General features: G+C 44.6%; 1 protein-coding gene across 1 annotated transcript in view; it reads right to left on the bottom strand.

Annotated features, from left to right (window-relative positions):
* Positions 1-24,454, bottom strand: part of ZFAND2B (zinc finger AN1-type containing 2B) — a 93,863-nt gene that overhangs the window by 16,142 nt on the left and 53,267 nt on the right. Inside the window, exon 7 of the mRNA XM_033945382.1 lies at positions 9,734-9,810. Within this exon, the coding sequence (XP_033801273.1) occupies positions 9,734-9,810 (77 nt within the window). The remainder of the gene's footprint in view (positions 1-9,733; positions 9,811-24,454) is intronic.

The following is a 24,454-nucleotide window of genomic DNA, read 5'->3' as shown; positions in this document are numbered from 1 at the left end:
GCAGGCCCATAACATGAAGGTAACAGCTGAAATGTACAGAGTCCAGGAGTTCAAGTCTAGTAGCCGTGAGGTCCTCTGAAGAGCAAAACCAGTCACTGACATGCCTCATAGCACAAGCAACAGTAAGAAATTTAACATTCAAAAGGCCTAGGCCTCCCATGGAGACTGGGGTATATAGAAAAGTATAGGGGAGCCGAGCCCTCTTCCCCAGCCACGTGTAGGCCCTGCAGAGACCACCGCAATTTCCGTTCATCTCAAACCCTCAAAAAGAGGGGCAACATCTGGAAAACATACATCCACTTTGGAGCCAGGATCATATTAAACAAATGAATTCTGCCAAAATTTAACTTTACAACAGTATCATGTAGTAAAGGCTGCACATTTAAAGCATACAGCCGGGAAAGCGGGACAGGAATTAGGACCCCTAAGTATTTAATATGATCTACTGCCCACTGCCTAGGAAAAGGGCCCATCCAGGAATCCTGGAGATGAAATCCTGGAGAGGAAATGTTTGAGACTTGTGATAGTTTAAAGTAAACCCAGAGAAGACCCCAAACCTAGAAATGGTATCCAAAAGAATAGGCAAAGATTTCTGGGGGTCAATAACAACTAGCAAAAGATCATCAGCACAGGCAAGCGCCTTAACCGAGGCCTCTGACAACAGGACTCCCATGATGTCAGGGGACATCTTGATCATGGAAAGTAGTGGTTCCAAGGTCAAGAGAAAAAGCAACGGGGAAAGAGGACACCCCTGTCTGGTTCCCCTGGCAATAGGAAAGGGGGGGGGACTTTATCCCATTAACCAATATGCATGCTTTTGGATTACGATAAAGAGCTGTAATAGCTTGCAAAAACATGCCTTGCATGCCCATATGTGAAAGGACCCCAAATAAAATGGTCCACAACACTTTGTCAAAGGCCTTTTCGGCATACGGCTGACCACTAAGGAGGGCACCTCATAATGTTGGCAGTAAGCCATGGCCAGAATCAGTTTCCTGACATTCAAGACCGATTGACGGCCCCTGACAAAGCCCACCTGCTCCTCTCCAATCAACTTGGGAAGAATTGTGGCCAGCCTAGATGCCAAAAGAGCAGAAAACAACTTAAGATCAACATTGATTAAGGAAATCGAGCGACAGGCAGAAACTAGTTCAGCGGGAAATATGGTCAGGCTTAGAATGCACCTTACCCGTAGAATCCCTAATTGCAGTAATGTGGTGGGACCCTCCCCAAGCCTCAACAATAGTTGCCAACAACTTCCCACTCTTATTGCCATAATAAAAAAAAAAGGCCTCCTTGCTAGCCTGAGAGGTAACTCTAATATACACTGCCTTGTGTAGTTGGACCTGTTTCTCCATTCCCAAAATGCCAGCTACCAAACATTTATTGCAAGCACTGACATATGCAATTATGTCTCCTCTAATCACAGCCTTCCCCGCAGACCAAAATAGAAATGGGTCATCAAGGTGTTGGGAATTGTTGCAAGTATAATACTCCAATTTAGTGCGTAAATACTTTAGGAAATGAGGATCCTTATACAAATATGCGGGAAATCTCCACCCCCCTCTGTTGATGATAAAAGTGAGGAGAGTCTAGCTCATTCAATACCATGCAGTGATCAGACACCTCCCCAGGACCTACTGCTGCTGAAGAAATGAAGGGAAACAGCCCCTGCTGGACAAATACATAATCCAAACGGGATTAAGTCCCATGGGCCCTGGAGAGGTATGTGTAATCCCGCTCCTTCGAATGTAGGGAGCGCCACGTGTCCACCAAATCTAGAACTGTGGTAAAGGTTACTAGATCATTACTCATCCCCTCACTCCCAGAAGGAAGTCCCATGGATCTATCAATGCTAGGGTCAATTACCAAATTCATGTCCTCCACCACCATTAAACTTTCCAGTTGGGAAGTAGTGCAGAGACACAAAAGATCTCTGTAAAACCAGTGGTCTCAATATGCGGTACCATAGACAACCAACAAGGATAGGGTACAGCCTCGCAGGTTCAAGTCAAGAAGAAAGTAGCGACCCTGAGAGTCCTTCCGAAGGACCACCATACATTGTAAGGATTTTCGCAGAACTGCCCCCCCCCCCCCCCACGTCTGCCCTCAGAGGAAGAAAAGTGGACCGCTCCAACCCAGGAGCGCTATAATTTCAAATGCTCCACATCTGAAAGACGCGTTTCTTGAAGGCATGCTATATCAGCTCAGCTCCCTGCCTCAGAAGAGCCTGTAAGATTTTAGTGCGCTTTATAGGAGAGGAGATACCCCCCACATTCCATGAAACTATTTTTGTACTGGCCAGGCTGAGTAAGAGTAAATGAAAAGAGAAGGAAAAGAGCAAGGCTCAACAGAACGAAGGAGGAAGGCTCCCAGCCCAAACCTTCCTCCTCACCCCAATGCGAAAGCAGTCCAGTCCTCTTGGCAAGAACAAACAAAACATCTACAAGAAACATAAAAAACAAAGAACAGAGGAAAAAAGAATAGCAAAGACAGGAAGAATACCACCCCAATACCAAACCCACCAGACACGCCCAAACCCCAGACAGGCAATAGTCCCACAGAGCACTGGGGAGAATCACAAAAACGCACAGGGCCCTACCTCATCCCACCATTATCCTATGCCAAGGCCAAGAAAGGGCCTGGTAATACAGCGTACTACACTCAAAGCCCCTAGCAGGCCTAAAAAGATAGGTAGCATAGATACAGACTATTAAGAAAATCACTGCTCCACCAAGCAAACATTGATACTCAGTTCAGAGACCAAGCAGACGAGCAGTCAAAAAGTCAGGTGTTAATAGTGCCCATAAAGGCTTGCGCCCGATCCCCAGAATCAAACACCTTCCAAGAGCCATCAGCAAGGGAAGAGTTCCCTTGGACTGGAAAATCACCCAACATTATTCCTCTTCACAAAAAGGGACGAAGGTCAGAGGCTGAGAATTACAGACCGGTAAGTCTCACGTCAATAGTGTGTAAACTAATGGAGACAATGATCAAAAACAGATTAGACACGTTTTTGGACGAGGAAAAATTAAGGGACCCCCACCAGTGTTCCCGCTAAGCTGCGCTGGCGTGTGCTGGCACACAAAATATACATCGCAGCGCACAAGTTTCTCGTCACAGCGCACGGCGTACGGCAGATGGCAGGGCGGCGAGAGGAGAATCGGGCGAGTTGGCTCATAACTTTCTGGCGCTAGCTCACAGCGAAAAAAGGTTTGCTCACAACACCCGCCCGCTTAGAGGGAGCACTGACCCCCACCAACATGGTTTTACGAAGGGAAGGTCTTGTCAATCCAACCTGATAAGCTTCTTTGACTGGGTAACAAAAAAGCTGGACCGGGGGGTGGGGGGGAGTCCCTTGACATCGTGTACTTGGACTTTAGGAAAACTTTTGATAGTGTTCCATACCGCAGGTTATTGAACAAGATGAATGCAATGGGACTAGGAGGAACGCTGACTGCATGGGTAGAAGACTGGCTTAGCGACAGACTTCAAACCGGTGATGGTAAATGGTACTATCTCAATATCGTCAAAAGTGACCAGTGGAGTGCCGCAGGGCTCGGTCTTGGGCCCAATGCTATTTAATATCTTTGTAAGGGATCTGACTCAAGGACTTCGAGGCAAAATTGCGTTATTTGCAGACGATGCTAAACTGTGCAATGTTGTGGGCAGGGCAACTGAACCTAACAGCGCAACCGCGCAAAACACTATGGAACAAGACCTACTTTTGCTAGAACAATGGTCCAGTACTTGGTAACTAAACTTTAATGCCAAAAAATGTAAGGTGATGCATCTTGGCAGCAGGAATCTTTGCACTACATACACCCTAAATGGAGAAAATTTAACAAAAACTGAAGTAGAAAGGGACTTGGGAGTAATCATCCGTGAAGACATGAAGGCTGCAAATCAGGTGGAGAAAGCTTCAACAAAGGCTAGACAAATGCTTGGCTGCATCAGAAGAAACTTTATCAGCCGAAAACCCGAAGTTATAATGCCATTATACAGATCCATGGTGAGACCTCACCTTGAGTACTGTGTCCAGTTTTGGAGGCCACATTACCAAAAGGATGTGAAGAGAATTGAGTCAGTTCAGAAAATGACCACAAGGATGGTCTCAGGACTTAAAGATCTTTCATATGAAGATCATCTGAGCAATCTGTGCTTATACTCGCTCAAGGAGCGCAGAGAAAGGGGGGACATGATAGAAACTTTCAAGTACATAATGGGCCGCATCGAGGAGGAGGAGAAAATCTTCACTCTTACGGGTCCCACGGTGACAAGAGGACATCCGCTAAAACTTAGGGGAGGAAGATTTCATGGGGACACCAGGAAATACTTCTTTACCGAAAGGGTGATTGATAGATGGCATTGTCTTCCACATCAGGTAGTCGAGGCTAGTAGCATGCTCGACTTCAAGAAACAATGGGACAAACATGTGGGGTCGCTACAGAGGTATGATAGAGGATAGTTTCTCGAGAGTGGAAGGGATCATGATTGGGCAGACTTGTTGGGCCGTCCGCCCTTTTCTGCCGTCATATTTTATGCTTCTATGGAAAATCTTAAAAGTAGCAGGATAGAAGAACAAAAAGCGAAGAGTCTTAGCAGCCAGGTTAGCACAAAGAGGTTGAAATTTTTTCCGTCGAGACTGCAAGGCTGGTGAGTAGTCTTGAAAAATTTGGACACGATGCTCCTCATAACACAAGTTGTCCCGATGTTCACGATATTTGTGCAGTAAAGCAACCTTGTGGACATGATTGTGTACCTTGATGATCATGGCTCATGGTCTCTGATAGCCTTTCCCAGTGTGTCCCAGCTGGTATGCGCACTCAAAGCATAGGGGTCCCAGGTCAACCAGCAATGGGAGTTTCATTTGGAGCCAGGAGGTAAGAAGGGTGTCCAATTGGTAGTCAGGTATGGTTTCTGGCAACCCCAAAAACCGCGGTTCTCCAGGTCCTCTAATTTTGAAGCCTGCTCAGCAACCTGATGCTCCAATGCTGCGATGGCGGGGGCCATTGCCATATTTGTGTCCTCCAGCGCCAAAGACTGAGACAGGAAAGACTGAGCAAATTGCAGCTCTACACTCTTGAAGAGCATAGGGAGAGGGGAGACATGATTGAGACATTTAAGTACATCACGGGACGGGTCGAGGTGGAAGATGATATCTTTCTTCTCAGGGGACCCTCGACCACAAGAGGACATCCGCTCAAACTCAGGGGAGGGAAGTTTCGTGGAGATGCCAGGAAGTACTTCTTCACGGAAAGAGTGATCGAGCATTGGAACAAGCTTCCAGTGCAGGTGGTCGAGGCACGCAGCATCCCAGACTTCAAGAACAAATGGGATACCCATGTGGGATCCCTACGAGGTCATGCCAAGGGATAGGGTCACTAGGACTTGAATGAGCGGGTCAGTAGAGTGACAGTATAATTACAATTATACTTAAGGGGTCAGAAGACTTAAGAGGGTGGGTAAATAGTGTGGGCAGACTTGATGGGCTATATAGCCTTTATCTGCCGTCATCTTTCTATGTTTCTATGTTTCTAATATGCATGCCTCCAACTCCCCTGTACACCGCACCATATCCGCCAGTAAAGCATCTACCTGTCCCAACTGACAATACACTTTTTCCAACTGTGGCTCGAGCGCGCACTTTACAGCGCTAGATAATTGGGTCAGCTGAGCGGTAGGAAACTCCTCTGTAGAAGTTGTCAATGGTGAAGCCATTTTATCCGCAGCTTCCTAGCCCACCTCCTGCAGCTTCTTTGTGGATCTGCCAGCCATCTCAGAGTCCAAAGTATAAATCTGTCCTTAAGAGGTAGCAGTGTGACAAAACACTGAAATAGCCCAAAAAATATCCGATTCGGTAAGATGATAGACAGCGATGTTTCCAATAGTTGAATTTGATGTTTCCAATAGTTGAATTTATTGTGATCTGACATGATCCCATAAGGGTTTTGGCGAAATACAATTCTGGAGACAGCACCTTCAAAAAGATATAAATAGGATGGCGTCGGCCCAGTGGAGGACTACTAAAATGGCTGGTGGACTTAAAGATCTCGATATGTATTCTTTGGAGGAAAGGCAGGAGAAGGAAGATATATTAAGAGAGATTTAAATAACTATGTGGCATAAAACATAGAAGATGGCAGAAAAGGGCCATAGCCCATCAAGTCTGCCCACTCTACTGACCCACCCCCCTATGTCTACTCTTCTAGAGATCCCACTCCTAATGACCCATCTCCTTAACTCTACCCTCTTAGGGATCCCACATGGACATCCCATTTACTCTTAAAATCTGGTACGCTGTTGGCCTCGATCACCTGCACCAGAAGCTTGTTCCAATAATCAACCACTCTTTCGGTGAAAAAATACTTCCTGGTGTCGCTATGAAATTTCCCGCCCTTGATTTTGAGCGGATGCCCTCTTGTGGCCCAGGGTACTTTGAGAAAGAAATATCATCTTCCACCTCGATACGGCCGGTGATATATTTAAACATCTCAATCATGTCTCCCCTCTCCCTACGTTCTTCGAGAAAGTAGAGCCGCAATTTGTTCAGCCTCTCTTCGTACGAGAGATCCTTGAGCCCCGAGACCATCCTGGTGGCCATCCGTTGAACCGAATCGACTCTCAGCACATCTTTTCGGTAATGTGGCCTCCAGAATTGCACACAGTACTCCAGATGAGTTCTCACCATGGTTCTGTACAATGGCATTATGATTTCAGGCTTCCGGCTGACGAAACTTCTGCAGTAGGATCCCTACGAGGGTCAGCCAAAGGATAGGATCACTAGGGTATAGACTTGAATGAGCGGGTCAGTAGAATGGCATTATTACAATTCTACTTAAAGGGGACATTAGACTTAAAAGGGAGGGTCGATGGTGTGGGCAGACTTGATGGGCTGTAGCCCTTATCTGCCGTCATCTTTCTATGTTTCTATACAACCCAACATTTGTCTTGCCTTAGATGAAGCCTTCTCCACTTGACTGGCAGTTTTCATCGCTGCACTAATGATCACTCCTAAATCTCGTTCTGTTGTAGTCCTGGCTAAGGTCTCACCATTCAAGGTGTAAGTTCTGCATGGATTTCTGCTGCCGAGGTGCATGACCTTACATTTCTTAGCATTGAAGCCCAGCTGCCAGGTCGAGGACCAATGTTCCAACAAAAGCAGGTCCTGCGTCATATTATCGGGCAAATTGCATTCGCTTACTATATTACATAGTTTGGCGTCATCGGCAAATAGTGTTACTTTACCTTGAAGCCCCTGAGTCAGGTCCCCTATGAATATGTTGAAAAGGAGCGGGCCCAAGACTAAGCCCTGCGGCACTCCACTGGTCACCTCCGATGTTTTAGAGGGGGTACCGTTAACCACCACCCTCTGAAGTCTACCACTCAACCAATCATTGACCCATACAGTTAGTGTTTCTCCTAACCCCATTGATTTCATCTTGCTCAACAGCCTGCTTTACTGAAGTCTAGGTACACGACGTCCAGGGATTCTCCCAAGTCCAGCTTTCTTGTTACCCAGTCAAAGAAGCTGATGAGATTGGATTGGCAGGACCTACCCATTGGTGAATCCATGTTGACTGGGATCCCGTAGATTCTCCTCGCTCAGGATTGTGTCTAATTTACGTTTGATTAGTGTTTCCATGAGTTTACACACTATTGATGTGAGACTCACCGGTCTGTAACTCGCAGCTTCTGCCCTGCAACCCTTTTTGTGCAGTGGAACGACGTTAGCTGTTTTCCAGTCCAAGGGGATTCTCCCAGTACTCAGGGAGAGATTGAAGAGCACGGATAACGGTTCCACCAGGACATCACACAACTCACTGAGTACTCTGGGGTGTAGATTGTCCGGTCCCATGGCTTTGTTCACCTTGAGTCTTGTCAGTTCGCAGTAGACGTCACCGGGTGTGAACTTGAAATTCCAAAACGGGTCTTCCGCACTATGCTTTGCCTGCAACTGTGGACCGTACCCCAGTGCCTCGCAGGTGAAGACTGAGCAGAAGTATTCATTCAGTAGTTCGGCTTTATTGGAATCCGATTCTACGTAATTCCCGTCTGGTTTTTTAAGGCGTACTATCCCGTCTGTGTTTCTTTTTCTGTCACTAATATACCTGAAGAAGGATTTGTCCTCCTTCTTAATGTTCTTTGCTAGAGTTTCTTTTACTCGAAGTTTGGCCTCCCTAACTGCCATTTTGACCACTGTAGACCTGGCCGTATATTCTAGTTTAGCTTCCCTATTCTCCGTTCATTTGTAGGAAATAAATGCTTTTTTCTTTTCTTTAACGAGGTACGAGATCTCTGCAGTGAACCATTGGGGTTTATTGTTTCTTTGCCGTTTATTTACTGATTTTATGTAGCGGCTTGTTGCTTCTTGTACGGTGGATTTCAGGGTTGACCACATAGCTTCCACATTATCGGTCTCAGCTTGGTTCTGCAGTGCCCGATAGACGAAGTCTCCCATGCGTTCGAAGTCAGTGCCTCGGAAGTTGAGTGCCTTTGTTTTCGTGTTTGATCTAGGGAAACCTTTCCTGAGGTTGAACCATACCATGTTGTGGTCGCTGGAGGCTAGCGTATCTCTTACCGAGACCTCCAAGACGCTTTCCCCATTGATGAGTACCAGGTCCAGGATCGCCTGGGCCCTAGTGGGCTCCAATACCATTTGTTTGAGTCGTGCTCCTTTTATGGATGTTAATAGCCTCTTGCTGCCGCTAGTTGTCGCTGAAAGTGTGTTTCAGTCTGCATCAGGCATATTGAAGTCCCCTAGCAGAACAGCGTCCCCCATAGAATGATATTCCCTATGTCTTCAATTAATTCTGTATCCTTGTCTTCCTGTTGTCTTGGAGGTGTGTATACTACACCAAGATACAGGCATTTTTCTCTGCCTCTGGCCAAGTTTACCCAGAGGGATTCCCCGGTGTACTTGACATCTGTGATTCTGGTGGTTTTAATGCCTTCTTTAATGTATAATAATAATAATAATAATAACTTTATTCTTCTATACCACCACAATCTTGCGACTTCTAGGCAGTTTACAATCAAGAGTGCTGGACATTCAGCGAAATACAATAAGTAGATATTCAGAGGAAATACAGAGTTCAGAGACCTCAGGAGGCAAAAGTATAGAAATACAATTTGCTGAGCGAAAATTTAGTAGGTAATGTCCGACAGGACCTGTTGGGGATAAATAGCAACGTAAAGTTACGATAAGATGAAGATAACAGATTATATTTATAACAGTGCTACCCCTCCTCCTAACTTGCCCTCTCTGTCTTGACGAAGTAAGTTGTAACCCAGTATAGCCATATCCCACCCATGAGAGTCCGTGAACTAAGTTTCGGATATCGCCACCACGTCTAGGTCGGCATTCATTATTTCGGTCTCCAATTCCAGAATTTTATTGCCTAAACTGTGTGCATTAACGTACATAGCCCTCCATGAGGTGGGTCTCATTTTAAAGGAAGTGTTGGAACAATCAAAGGAAATACCTTTTTTTACAGAAAGGGTAGTAGATGCATAGAACAGTCTCCCAGAAGAAGTGGTGAAGCAGACACTGTGTCTGAATTCAAGAAAGTGTGGGACAGTTATCTTTAAAGTATGGGACAGGGATCTCTTTAAAAAGAGGAGGAGATGATGGATGCTGTGAATAGGCAGACTGGATGGGCCATTTGGCCTTTATCTACCATTATGTTTCTACATTTGCAATTTGAATTTCTTTAATTATAATGCATCCTACCTGTACATATGAGCTGAAACCACTGCAGGGTCTGTCAGGGAGATCTCCAGAGCTCTCTGTAATGCCTCCTCCTCACTCTAGAAGAAAGAGATAGAAAACAGCAATTAAGTTTAGATTACAGTAATGCACTATACAAAGGAATCACTAAGAAAGAAATAAAAGTCTTAAAATTATTCAAAATACTGCCATTAAAATTATTTCAAAAGTACATCGAGGAACAAGTCAGGAAGCTTGAGGAGTTCATCGAAGAGGCCTACAGGAGGGTGGAAGAACAAGAACATGAACATCGTAGGAGGGACAAAGATACACCGGCATGGAACAGAGGATAAGAGCGATCTAACTCCAAGGAAGAAGAAGCCCATAGAAGAATTCCGCAGGAAGGGGAGGCAAGGTGTTGCTGGTGCCAAGAAGAGGAAGCAGTAAAACACACCGAGGACACAGACCTGAGACCAGAGCGAAAAATGAAAAAGGGAAAGTCTGCAATCCTAGTGGGAGACTCAATCCTAAGGCAAGTAGATAGCCACATAGCAGGAGGAAGAGAGGATCGGCTAGTGACCTGCCTCCCAGGAGCAAGAACAAAAGACATCGTCGACAAAATTGAAAGGATCCTACAAGGAGCAGAGACGGAAGAGACTGCAGTGATGATCCACATTGGGATAAATGATGTCAGCAGCAGAAACGCACTGATCGAACAGTTGAAGATGAGGACTCAGAAGATAGCGTTTTCAGAGATCCTGCCAGTATTGAGGGCAGACGTGAAGAGGCAGACGGAATTACAATCAATAAATGCCTGGATGAGGAGCTGGTGTGAGGAAGAGGGATTCCACTTCGTGAGAAACTGGACAACGTTTTGGGGCAAGAACAAGCTCTTCAGGAGAGACGGACTACACCTGAGCACGGCGGGAACTAGACTTCTAGCAAATAACGTCAGGAGAGGAATAGAGCAGGCTTTAAACTAATAAGAAGGGGAAAGTCGGCAGACGACCAGGAATCGATGATTCGGAAGAAGGTATCCCGAGAAGATACTGAGTGGGAAAAATGCTGGGAGGACACAACAGGCAAACAAGAGTTGACGGAACATGAGGACAATACGAAGAATGCAGCACAGGGGGAAGACAACATGGGCAAAAAACAAGAGTTGACACGACAAGAAAAGGATGATAAGAAGAACGTAGCACAGGAAAAGGAAAAAAGAAGACAAGAAAATACCATGTACTTAAAATGCATGTATACTAATGCAAGGAGCCTAAGGAACAAAATGGGAGAATTAGAAGTCATGGCCATAAAAGAGAACCTAGACATCATTGGGGTCTCTGAAACATGGTGGAATGAAGAAAATAAATGGGACATAGTACTTCCGGGGTACAAACTCTATCGCAAAGATAGATCAGACCAGAAAGGAGGTGCAATAGCCCTATACATAAAGGATAACATAAACTCAACCAGAGTGGACACAGTGGCGACGACCGACAAATTGGAATCGCTATGGGTTAAAATACCAAGAAGGAATGGGCCCCAGATAAAGATGGGCCTGTACTATCGTCCACCTGGGCAAACCGAAGAAATCGATGTAGAAATGGAAGCGGAACTGAGGCAGGAATGCAAATACGGAAACACAACTTATGGGAGACTTCAACTATCCCGGGATAGACTGGAGTCTTGGAAACTCAAAATGTGCTAGGGAAACCGGATTCCTGGAGGGAATACAGGACTGCTTCATGGAGCAGCTCGTCAGAGAACCGACGAGAGGGAATGCCACTCTGGACCTAATCCTCAATGGGCTAAGAGGACCTGTAAAGGAAGTGGAAGTAGTGGGACCGTTAGGAAACAGTGATCACAATATGATCCAGTTCAAAGTCAAAGTAGGAATATCGAAGGGGAAGAGAACCACAGCGCAGCTTTTAACTTCAAGAAGGGAAACTACGAAGCAATTAGAGTAATGGTAAGAAAGAAACTAAGGAACAATTCAAAGAAATCACAGACTGTGGAGCAAGCCTGGTCTTTATTTAAGGACATGGTGAGCGCAGCGCAAAATCTTAATATCCCCAGATTTAGAAAAGGATGCAAAAAGGACCGAACAAAAGACTCGGCGTGGATAACTAAAGAAGTGAAGAAAGCGACAGGAGATAAGAAAAAATCATTCCGGATGTGGAAAAAGGACAAAACCGGGGAAAACTGGCAAGAGCACAGGAATCATCAAAAAGAATGTCACCGTGTGGTTAGAAGAGCAAAAAGAGAATATGAAGAGAGGCTAGCCAGGGAAGCGTGACATTTCAAACCGTTCTTCAGATATGTTAAAGGGAAGCAGCCGGCAAGAGAGGAGGTGGGACCGCTGGATGAAGGAGATAGGAAGGGAATGGTGAAGGAGGAAAAGGAAGTGGCGGATAAACTAAACATGTTCTTTTCGTCAGTATTTACAAGAGAAGACATATCTAACGTGCTGGAACCTGAAAAAATCTTTAAAGGAGATCAAGCAGAAATATTAACATCCATGGAGGTGAGCCTCGAAGACATGTTCAAGCAGATAGATAGATTAAAAACTGACAAATCTCCGGGCCCGGAAGGAATCCACCCTAGGGTATTGAAAGAGCTAAAAGAGGAAATAGCAGAATTACTACAGCAGGTTTGTAATCTGTTCCTGAAAACAGGGGTGATCCTGGAGGACAGGAAGATAGCAAATGTTACACCCATCTTTAAAAAAGGATTCTGCAAGGGAAGATCGTGCCTAACAAACTTATTGCACTTTTTTGAAGGAATTAACAAATAAATGGACAAAGGGGACCCCATAGACATCGTATACCTAAATTTCCAAAAAGCCTTTGACAAGGTACCCCATGAACGCCTATTACAGAAACTAAGGAACCATGGGGTGGAAGAAGACGTACATAGATGGATCAAAAATTGGTTGGTAGGTAGGAAGCAAAGGGTAGGAGTGAAGGGCCACTACTCTGACTGGAGGAGAGTCACGAGTGGTGTTCCCCAGGGGTCGATACTCAGACCCCTGCTGTTTAATGTATTTATAAACAATCTAGAATCAGGGACGAAGTGTGAAGTAATAAAATTTGCAGACGACACCAAACTATTTAGTGGAGTCACGACAAAAGAGGTTTGTGAAGACTTACAAAGGGACCTGAATAAACTAGAAGAGTTGGCGACGAGATGGCAGATGAAGTTTAATGTAGAGAAATGTAAAGTCTTGCATGTAGGAAACAGAAACCCGAAGTACAGCTATACAATGGGAGGACTGGTAATAGGTGAAAGTACCCTAGAGAAGGACTTGGGGGTAATAGTGGACAAGACAATGAAACCATCGGCACAGTGCGCAGCGGCCTCTAAGGCGGCAAATAGAATGTTAGGTATTATTAAGAACGGTATTACAACCAGAACAAAAGAAGTTATCCTGCCGTTGTATCGGGCGATAGTGCGCCCGCATCTGGAGTACTGCGTCCAATATTGGTCGCCATACCTTAAGGATATGGCGTTACTCGAGAGGGTTCAGAAAAGAGCGACGCGATTGATAAAAGGTATGGAAAACCTTTCATATGCTTAAAGATCAGCGAAACTGGGGCTCTTTTCCCTGGAAAAGCGGAGGCTTAGAGGGGACATGATAGAGACTTACTAGATCATGAAGGACATAGAGAAAGTGGAGAGGGACAAATTCTTCAAACTTCCGAAAACTACAAGAACGAGAGGGCATTCGTAAAAATTAAGAGGGGACAGATTCAGAACCAATGCTAGGAAGTTCTTCTTCATCCAGAGGGTGGTGGACACCTGGAATGCGCTTCCAGAGGGTGTGATAGGACAGAGTACGGTATTGGGGTTCAAGATGGGACTGGATTATTTCTTAAAGGAAAAGGGGATAGAAGAGTATAGATAGAGGATTACTATACAGGTCCTGGACGTGATGGGCCACCGCGTGAGTGGACTGCTGGGCACGATGGACCTCTGGTCTGACCTTGTAGAGGCACTACTTATATTCTTATGTTATGTTCTTATGTTTTTTCAATTACAGTCTGCACAATTTGAAAAAACCCTAGGAAAATAAAAATAACCCCTATAGTAAAAACCCAGAAGGAGTCACTTGCTAGCGAAAAAAAACTTGCCAGTTGCAAGTATCCCATGATTTGAAAAACTAATGGAGAGACTGCTGGAATGCCGAATTGGTGAATTATTTAGAGAAATATAATCTCCTATATGAAAATCAATCTGGGTTTCGTTCTGGACACAGAACAGAATCAGTAATAACATCACATTACATCAACTCACCATTCTGTTCAGTACTGGTACAAGTGCCCTGAACCTGCAATTGGATCTAAGCAGCGCTTTCGATTTAGTGGATCATGATCTACTGTTAAACTGCTTGGACTCAATCGGGATCAGTGGTAAGGTACAAAATTGGTTCAGAGGGTTCTTAGAACAAAAAACATATAAAGTGTTTTCTGATGAGAAATATTCTCACTCTTGGAGGAACTTATGCGGAATACCGCAGGGCTCTCCTTTATCCCCAACGTTGTTTAATGTCTATTTAGTGTCCCTGGCCATTTACTCCAAAGTCTAGAAGTAATGTTTTACATTTATGCAGACATCTCTATATTGCTACCTTGTAAGAACATCTCAAATGAATTGATTACTCGAATTTCTATAATCTTAGAAAAAGTAGAATTATGGATGTCACAGGTTATGTTGAAGCAAGGTTGTTTGTTTTTTTTGGCAAGCCCTAATGAGAAAATTCAAGAAAAAAGTATCCAACTGAAGGGCCAAAATTTTGAGATAGCGTCTAATTTGAAAATTCTGGGGGTTACTTTGGATCACACATTAACTTTTAGGAAACATACAGATTTATTAATTTAAAAAAGTTATGCGCTTTTATGGAAATTAAGAACCGTTTTTTGATAGCGAATCTTTTCCGTTACTGGTTCAATCTATTGTATTATCAACTTTAGATTATTGTAATATAATTTATTTGGGGTTACCTAAAAAGATTATATTAAGACTTCGGTTGGTGCAAAATGCTGCAGTTCGCCTGGTTTTTAATCTTAAAAAGTATGATCATGTTAGTCCTTTTTATACAAGTTTATTCCAGTTTTTGATTAAACGCTTGTTCAAAATGCAAAGCGATTTACAAAATATTTAAAAAAATAACATATAAACAAATAAATATTTGACAAACTGAACATACTTGGCCATGATAACAAATCTGCTAGTGATTAGACAAGTAAAACGTACGTGATCAATAACAAGTACATACTGGGTAGGTGGAACTGTAGAGCCCCTAGGAACAAATAGGGAGGGGGAGAAAAACAATCATTATAGAAAGAAAATAAAACAAATAAGGGAAATACAAAAGGGAAATGGGAAGATAAACTAAACCTTAGGTTTTTATATCGCGCCATCTCCATGGTCGTGGAGCTCGGCACGGTTTACAGGGATTGTAATGAGAGAGGAACTCCAGGGAAAGGGTTAGATGAAGATCGGAGGGAAGAAGAATGTTAGAGAGCTAGGATGTCAGAGAGGAAGGAGAGTTAGATTTTAGAGAAAAGCCAGATTTTCAGATGTTTGCGGAAGGGTTGGAGAGCACTCAGGTTCCGAAGGGGGGAGGTGAGGTTATTCCAGAGCTCGGTGAATCTGAAGAGGAGGGAAGTCCCCAGTTTTCCTGGGTGGGAAATGCCTTTTAGTGAGGGGAAGGATAGTTTCGATTTTTGGGTAGGTCTGGAGGTACTAAGATTCGAGGAATTCCAGGAAAGTGGAATTAATGGAGGAAGGATGCCGTGGAGGATCTTGAAAGTTAGGCTGATGCATTTGAAGTGGACTCTGGAAGTTATCGGAAGCCAGTGAAGCTTGAAAAGGAGTGGTGAGACATGATCAAATTTACTTTTAGCAAAGATAAGCTTGGCCGCGGCTTTTTGGATCCGTTGGAGTCTGTGGAGGTTTTTCTTTGTTAGGCATATGAAGATGGAATTGCAATAGTCCAGTCTGGAGAGGATGATGGATTGGACGAGAACGGCGAAATGTTTTTGATGGAAACAGGATCTTACTGACCTCAGCATGTGAAGGCTGAAATAGCATTTTTTTACCAGGGAGTTGAGGTGGTCGTTGAAGGACAGTATAGAATCAATGATGACGCCCAGGACCTTGCTGAAGATAAGAATGAGAAACAAAAAGAAGCAAATTATGGACACTTTCCCCGGAGGTGAATGTAGCCATTCAATATTATTAAGAATCATGTGGTCAGCTAAAGGCATCTTTAAAAAGAAAGCACTTTAGGCTGCTTTTAAATTTTTGTAAGTTTTTTTTCGATTCTTAAATATAAAGAAAGAGAATTCCAAGTCATAGGAGCGGTCACAGAAAAAATTAAGGTACATTAAGAGAATACTGGGAAATAGATCTTAGAGCTCTGGGGGGGTCGTATGGGATCAAGAGTCTGTCTATAAATGCATTGGTTGCCTTTTGAGGCCAGAGTGCTTTTTAAGTTTGGATGCATTTGTTATAAGGTGCTTTTTGGATTATCTCCCTCATATTTGTCCCCCTATCTGAAACTTTCTTACTCAACAAAAGGAACTAGAAATTCTGGAAAGTTCATCTTCCCTACTCCAAAGGCCTGTTGTTTTAAGACCTTTTTAGACAGGAATTTGGAGTATCAAGCTGGGAAGATGAACTCCTGGCTAAGTCCGATGATTGTTCAATCTAATTCTTACTTCACATTTAGGAAATCATTAAAGACCTATTTATTTGACAAATAAAAATATTACTTTTGATATATTTAAATGAGGTCTTTTGTTTCTATTCTTATTGTCATAGTATGCTTTAATTTTTTAATAATTTTTAATATTGTACTTGAATGTTTTTAACAATTGTATTACTTTTATTATATAATTTTAGATTGTACGTATATAGTGTGTTCTATGAAATTGTACCATGTGCTGAAATGTCTCAGTATTCTCCCGTTGTGAACCGCCCAGAACTACTGGTTGGGCGGTATACAAGAAAATAAATTATTATTATTAATCAGGCTCGAGGAATGGGCTGTGACATGGCAGATGAGGTTCAAAGTGGACAAGTGTAAAGTAATGCATGTTGATAGCAAGAATCTCATGCACAAATACAGGATGTCCGGGACAGTACTTGTAGAGACCTCCCAGGAAAGGGACTTGGGAGTTCTGATCGACAAGTCCATGAAGCCATCTGCGTAATGTGTGGCGGTGGCGAAAAGGGCGAACAGAATGCTAGGAATGATAAAGAAGGGGGATCACAAACAGATCGGAGAAGGTTATCATGCTGCTGTACCGGGCCATGGTGTGCCCTCACCTGGAGTACTGCATACAGCACTGGTCGCCATACATGAGGAAGGACATGGTACTACTCGAAAGGGTCCAGAGAAGAGCGACTAAGATGGTTAAGGGGTTGGAGGAGCTGCCGTCCAGCGAAAGATTATAGAAACTGGGCCTCTTCTTCCTCGAACAGAGGAGATAAGAACATAAGAACTGCCATCTCCGGATCAGACCCATGGTCCATCGAGTCTGGCGATCCGCACACGCGGAGGCCCAGTCAGGTATACACCTGATTGAGGGGGACATGATCGAAACATTCAAGGTACTGAAGGGGATAGACTTAGTAGATAAGGACAGGTTGTTCACCCTCTCCAAAGTAGGGAGAATGAGAGGGCACTCTAAAGTTGAAAGGGGATAGATTACGTACAAACGTAAGGAAGTTCTTCTTCACCCAGAGAGTGGTGGAAAACTGGAACACTCTTCCGGAGTCTGTCATAGGGGAAAACACCCTCCAGGGTTTCAAGAGAAAGTTAGACAAGTTCCTGTTGAACAAGGACGTATGCTGGTAGGGCTAGTCTCAGTTAGGGCGCTGGTCTTTGACCAGAGGGCCGCCGCGTGAGCGAACTGCTGGGCATGATGGATCACTGGTCTGACCCAGCAGTGGCAATTATGTTCTCACAAATCAATTCAGAGACTTGTTGGTTATGTCCATCTACCAGCAGATGGAGACAGCGAGAACCCCAGAGCTCTGCCATATAGTAGTATCTTGTGCAGCAGACTCACTTTCAATAGTCTATCTAGCAGGTAGATGGACCTATCATGGGCAACTCTAGATTGATTCTGGCTCCTGGCTTGTACCTCAGGCTCAGCTAAGTTTTGGGGGGTTGAGAGGTCCACTGTAGATTTGGATGTAAACAGGGTGGGGCCAGGCCCTACATTCCTTCCCTCCACCCTGTCCATCCCCTTCTTGCTGAGCTCTTAGCCCTCTGAAGAATTCTTGCCTTTAAGATCTTACTTCTGGTGGAATTCTGTACAAAGTTATTATAAATTCTGCAACATTTATTTGTAGTATTTTGAATAGGAATTCCCTCCATCATAAGGTCTGAAATCCCTTCCTACCTTTTCCTCTATCAGGCTTCAGCCTCCTTAGTTCCTTCGCTCACTGCAACTGAAGTTATCTCCCTCTAAATTCCAACATGACTATAATTCTGTCTGCCCCTAAAGTCTTCTCCCACATGAAATACCCCAGCTCTCTTTCTTTCTCCTCACCTCTCCAGCTATCACAGTATCTTTCTTCCCCTTTAGCACATTCACCCCTTTACTCTGCCCCAATCCTCCCACTTCACATACATTTTTTTTCTTATCCCTTCTCTTTTTCAGCCAAAGCAGTAGCTCTGCTCATTCTCTTCACCTCCACTGCTGAGCTCCTACAGCAGGGAAGTGACCTGCTGCGCAATAGGTCAAATCTTACCGGGACAGTGGATCATATAGTCAGGTACAAGCCAGCATAGGAGGAGGAAGTGACCCACTGAGCAGCGGTTCACTTCCTCCTCTTTTTACCACACAAGTTTAGTGCTGGAGGAAAAAGAGAGTGAACAGTCACTGCTGCCTGTGGTCTCCTGCCTCTTTAAAACCAATAACCAAGAAAGAAAGGCAGCACATAAGCTAAATTCATGTGGGACTGTTTTGGAGCAGCCAGTAATGCTTTTCTCTGGGGTTTGCTAAAGGCATTGTTTCCTGCTCTGCTTCTGCCAGTACCCTTTCCTGGGACCGGTAAGTACTTTTTTGTTGCTGCCTCATTTGCGCTGTTTGGTTTCTTCAATGTTGGTTTGCTTAGCGTGTTGGGGTTGATTATTTCTTTCACAAAGGCAAGAAATTTCTCACTATTGCTTGGTTATCGAAAATGCTGGAAATGAGACTGCTGCACAGAATGTTAGACAGAACACCAGAGCACTGCCATATATCTCCTACCAGTACATGGGCATAATCCATGACAACTACACTGCCTCTCTCCTTCCATTGAGAAAGCAAGTCTTGTCTCAGTTGTGCATGCCATAGCATCGAGTGTAAGCACTCTACAGTACACTTGTCCGAGTGCAAAAGGCCTGCACCAGCTTCAATTGATTCAGATTCAGAATGCTGCTGCAAGATTAATAGAAGGTTGTAAACGATGTAGCCACATCACACCAGTTTTGCAAAAACTTCAGTGGCTACCAGTACAATATAGGGCGACATGATAGATTAGGTTCTTATCTTACTAATCTTTCTTTTAGAAGACATGGGATTCTGTACATTAGCTGTTACTTCCCTCTAATCACAAATCTGCAGAAGGGTATCATTTTAAATCTCTGAACTTCTCCCCTTCTGCAGTGGAGAACAGCTCCCTCTTCAGCTGGTACTAAAGCAATCAAACTCCACTGAAACAGAAGAAAATAGGAGGGGCAAGGGAGCTTCCCCAGCACAAACCACATTTTGCTCTGTGACTTATGATAAAGGAAATAATGATTAATATGTATCAATTTAACATTGAACAACATTGAACACTATGCACACAGAGAGCTAGGAACCAACTTAAGTGCAAATAATAGGGGCAATAAAACCCTCCAAATGAGGTGAACAGAGATCCACATGTTCCTGCAGTAATGTCTCTCCTTAATCTTAGAAAGAGAAGAGGTCTTGAGATAGCCAATGGCAACATCAGAGGCAGAAATCAGGAGAAGCAAAATCCATACAGGGTAGGCCGTACGGAACATAAGAACACAAGACTAGCCTTACTTGGTCAGACCAATGGTCCATCAAGCCCAATAGCCCGTTCTCATGGTAGCCAATCCAGGACACTAGTACCTGGCCAAAACCCAAGAAGTAGCAATATTCCATGCTACTAATCCAGGGCAAACAGAGGCTTCCCCCATGTCTTAAAAACAAAACTATGGACTTTTCCTTCAGGAATTTGTCCAAACCCTTTTTAAAACCTGTTAGGCTATCTGTTTTTACCACAACCTCTGGCAACGCATTCCAGATCATAACTCTTCTCTGAGTGAAAAAATATTTCTTCCTATTGGTTTTAGAAGTATTCCCCTGCAGTTTCACTGAGTGTCCCCTAGTCTTTGTAATTTTTGACGGTGAAAAATTGATCCACTTGTACCCATTCTACTCCACTCAGGATTTTGTAGACTATAGACTTCAGTCATATCTCCCCTCAGCATTCGCTTTTCCAAGCTGAAGAGCCCTAACCTTTTTAGTCTTTCCTCATACGATCCACCTTGCCAAGACAATGGCGACCAAAACCAATCTTAACTGTAAGATCTAAGAGAGACACATTTGGCAGAGACTCATAAGGAGCCCGATAGGCCTTTCAGAACCACACTGAAGTTCTAAGATGGAAATGGCCTGTGCATCAGGAGGTGTGTCTCTCAATCTGAGCACGCCCCTCAAAAACCAAGCGACATCTGGATGAGATGCTAAAGACTGCATGCCTCTCTGGGCTTGAAAGACCAGCAACTTGTACCTCGAGAGACAAAACTTCAGGCCCTTTTCAAGACCGACCTGTAAAAAAGCCAGAATCACGAGGAGAAGAGCTCTCTCAGGTTCCACCTGTTCCTTGGCACACTATAAGCCACAAACTTTGCAGGCTTCTTCGCTCTAAGGAGGGTTGTAATGACAATCTCCGAGTAACATTACATTACATTACATTACATTAGTGATTTCTATTCCGCTTGTGCCTTGCGGTTCTAAGTGGATTACAAGTTAGAAGACTGGACATTTCCAGGAGCGTTACAGTACATAGAATCAAGAATGTATCATGTTACAATTGTTAGTCTGGTCATAACCCTTTTGAATCAGGGCCCTACGCTCAAGAGCCATGCCATAAGACCAAAGCGCTCTGGATTCTCCATGGGAATTGAGCCCTGACTGAGGAGCTCTGGGTAAACAGGCAGCTTGAGAGTCCTGCCTCTGTGGTGATGCACCAGATCCACATACCAAGGACGGTGGGGTCAATTTGGAACATCAGATCACCCCTGATGGGTCGCTATCCCACCATGGCCCTTGGAGGAAATATACATAGAAACATAGAAAGTGACGGCAGATAAGGGCCAAGGCCCATCAAGTCTGCCCACACCAATGACCCTCCCCTACCTCCCTTTGTGAAGAGATCCCACCTTTCGATCCCATTTAGCTTTAAAATCAGGCACACTGCTGGCCTCAATTACCTGTATCGGAAGACTATTCCATTGATCTACCACCCTCTCGGTGAAGAAGTACTTTCTGGTGTCGCCATGCAATGTCCCTCCCCTGATTTTCCACGGATGCCCTCGTGTTGACGTGGGTTCCTTGAAGAAGAAGATATCCTCCCCTACCTCGATACGGCGCGTGAGGTATTTGAATGTTTCGATCATGTCCCCTCTCTCCCTGCGTTCCTCTAGGGAATAGAGCTGCAATTTATTCAGCCGTTCCTCATACGGGAGCTCCCTGAGCCCTGTTACCATCCGTGTGGCCATTCGCTGGACCGACTCAAGTCTCAGCACATCTTTGCGGCAATGTGGTCTCCAGAACTGCACACAATATTCCAGATGGGGTCTCACCATGGACCTATATAATGGCATTATGACTTCGGGCTTACGGCTAACGAAACTCCTGCGTATGCAACCCATGATTTGTCTGGCCTTAGATGAAGCTTTCTCCACTTGAGTTGCAGTCTTCATGTCCTCACTGATGATTACCCCTAAGTCACATTCCGCTACATACAGACAAGTAGATCCAAGGGTCAGGGCTAAATGAAGCCATCCAACCCTGTGCTTCCCTGCTTGGCTCTTCAACTGTAGAAGCAATCTGCTTTTGCTTGGCTGTGGCTGGTCTTCTCCAGCATTGTACAATGAGGATGAATGCTCTCTGGGACAGAGATGTCTGCCTGCTGAAAAAGTTGGCCTGGACGTTTCTCTACCCCTGCCAAGTGGGCAGCTGAGAAGGCCTGCAGGTGAATTTCTACCCGCTGGAACAACATCTGTGCCTCAGGCATAGGGGAGTGCTTCTGATGCTACCTTGTCTGATCACATATGCTACTGCATCCTGACTGCCTTCCCCATCAGGAAGGATTGAACGCCTTCAAAGCCAAGCAAAAGGCTCTCAGTTCCAGATGATTTATAAACCACTTGCTCTCCGACGAGGTCTACTTGCCCTGGAGTGGGTGGCTGCGCTTTGCCCCCGATGTCCAGGGGAACTGCATCTGCAAAGAGTGGCAAGGCGGTCTCCTTATCTCAAGAAAGATATAATGGCGCTAGAAAAGGTTCAAAGAAGAGCAACCAAGATGATAAAGGGGATGGAACGCCTCTCATATGAGAAAAGACTAAAACCTTACTCCAGATTGATGATGTCACAAAGAGCATCGGCCACATAAACTGTTATTATTATTATTATTATTATTATAATCCATTCCTTCAGGAACTAGCCAGCAGTCTGGTGCGACAGGCCCGTGCCACGAAGGAGGCAACTACTGCAACTTTGATATTCAAAGCCAGTGTTTCAAACTGTCTTAAGGTCCTGTGCATTCTTAAGCATCACTCTACCCTCACTAGGAAAGGAGATGTGCTTGGTCACTTGAGCTACTGTGACATCCACTTTCGGCTGTGCAAACAGCCGTTGGAAGTCCAGATCCATAGGATAGAGCCGAGACAAATTTGGCCACCTTCAGGTGACTCACATTGGTCAGTGATTATAATTTATAGTTTATTATTTATATTCCGCTTTTAAACAAGGTATATTACAACCAAACATACACAATTAAAAATAAAACAAATGTCAAAAAATATCAGAATTGCCAATTCATATAAAAGGCATCAACCATCATACTTCATCTTAAGGAGGTGATGTCAAAATAAGCAGGAAAAGGATGTCTGTGCATTAGTGCCAATCAAAACAGAGAACTGAGAGGTAGAGAGCTGCTGGACATTGAGCTTCAACACAGAGAGGGTGTCAGAAATAATATGAGCAATGGAAGCTGATCATCCCTGTGATCCACAACCACTCTTGCCTCCTAACCCTGAAAGGGATATCCACAGATTCAAGAGGAGCCGTGTGATAATAAGGGCATGGAAAGAGACTTCCAATCATCCCAGCTCTACTTCGAAGAGACCCCGACACTAGGAGTCAGCGTGGTATGAGACTGAGATGCCTGCTTGGGAGAGGTGGAGCCGGTGTGTTCATAGGCAGCGCAGCACTTCCAGGACCTGTTAAATAGGCTTTCCATAAAAGGCTGACTAAATCAGAAAAGCCTTGTATTGGAGGCCCCAAGACCCCAGAATGGGGAATCAAGCTCTCCTCTGCCACCACACACTTGCGTTGTGTCCCCTCATTACTCTCAGTCTCTGAGCATAATCTCTTTCCTGCAGACTGGGCTTTCTGGGCTTTTGGGGGTTCTAACACCCTGGAGGACTAATTAGAGCAGGGGTGTCAAATGTTGGTCCTCGAGGGTCGTAATCCAGTCAGGTTTTCAGGATTTCCCCAATGAATATGCATGAGATCTATTTGCATGAACTGCTTTCATTGTATGCAAATAGATCTCATGCATATTCATTGGGGAAATCCTGAAAACCCAACTGGATTGCGGCCCTCAAGGACCAACATTTGACACCCCTAGATTAGAGGCCAAGCCTGAAGGCTCCTGCCCCTTCCTCCTGTACCACATAATACGTGGAACATGGTGGTTCTTCAGCCAATATATCTGCATAAAAAATGCAGGAATTGGGCTAGTCTGACCTTGGGCATCCATAACAGATGATCCCTAGGCAAAACGAGGGGTTTTGAGGCAGAAAAAGAAAATAGGCAAAAAATTGCTAAAAATCTAACACAGCAGCCACCAGAAAATCTGCACCAAAAATGGCCCGTTGAAACCAAATCAAACAATAAAAAATAGCAATGTAGGGGTTTTGAAGGTTGAGGAACCTAACCGTAACACCAGAAACTCTCAAAACTGGATTTTCTTTACACACACATCCTTCCCCCCCCCCCCCCCCCAATTTTCCCCATTGGGACCTGTCAGCTCAAATCAGCCTGCTTACAGGGAAAGCACAGTTACTTACCGTAACAGGTGTTATCAAAGGACAGCAGGCAGCTATTCTCACTAACGGGTGACGTGATCTAATGGAGCCCGGATGCGGACGTCTCACAAGCAGACTTGCTTGAAAAAACTTAAAGTTTCGAGTCGCCCGCACCGCGCATGCGCGAGTGCCTTCCCGTCCAGCACAGGGCGAGTCTCCTCAGTTCAGATAGCTAAAAGAAGCCAATCCGGAGAGGTGGGTGGGATGTGAGAATAGCTGCCTGCTGTCCCTGGATAACACCTGTTACGGTAAGTAACTGTGCTTTATCCCAGGACAAGCAGGCAGGTAGTCTCACTAATAGGTGACCTCCAAGCTAACCAAAGTGGGATGGTGGGAGAGCTGGCAACTTAGGAGAATAA

The sequence above is a fragment of the Geotrypetes seraphini genome, chromosome 5 (genome assembly GCF_902459505.1).
Source record: "Geotrypetes seraphini chromosome 5, aGeoSer1.1, whole genome shotgun sequence".
NCBI lineage: Eukaryota > Metazoa > Chordata > Amphibia > Gymnophiona > Dermophiidae > Geotrypetes > Geotrypetes seraphini.
This window is presented reverse-complemented; position numbering and strand designations above follow the sequence as displayed.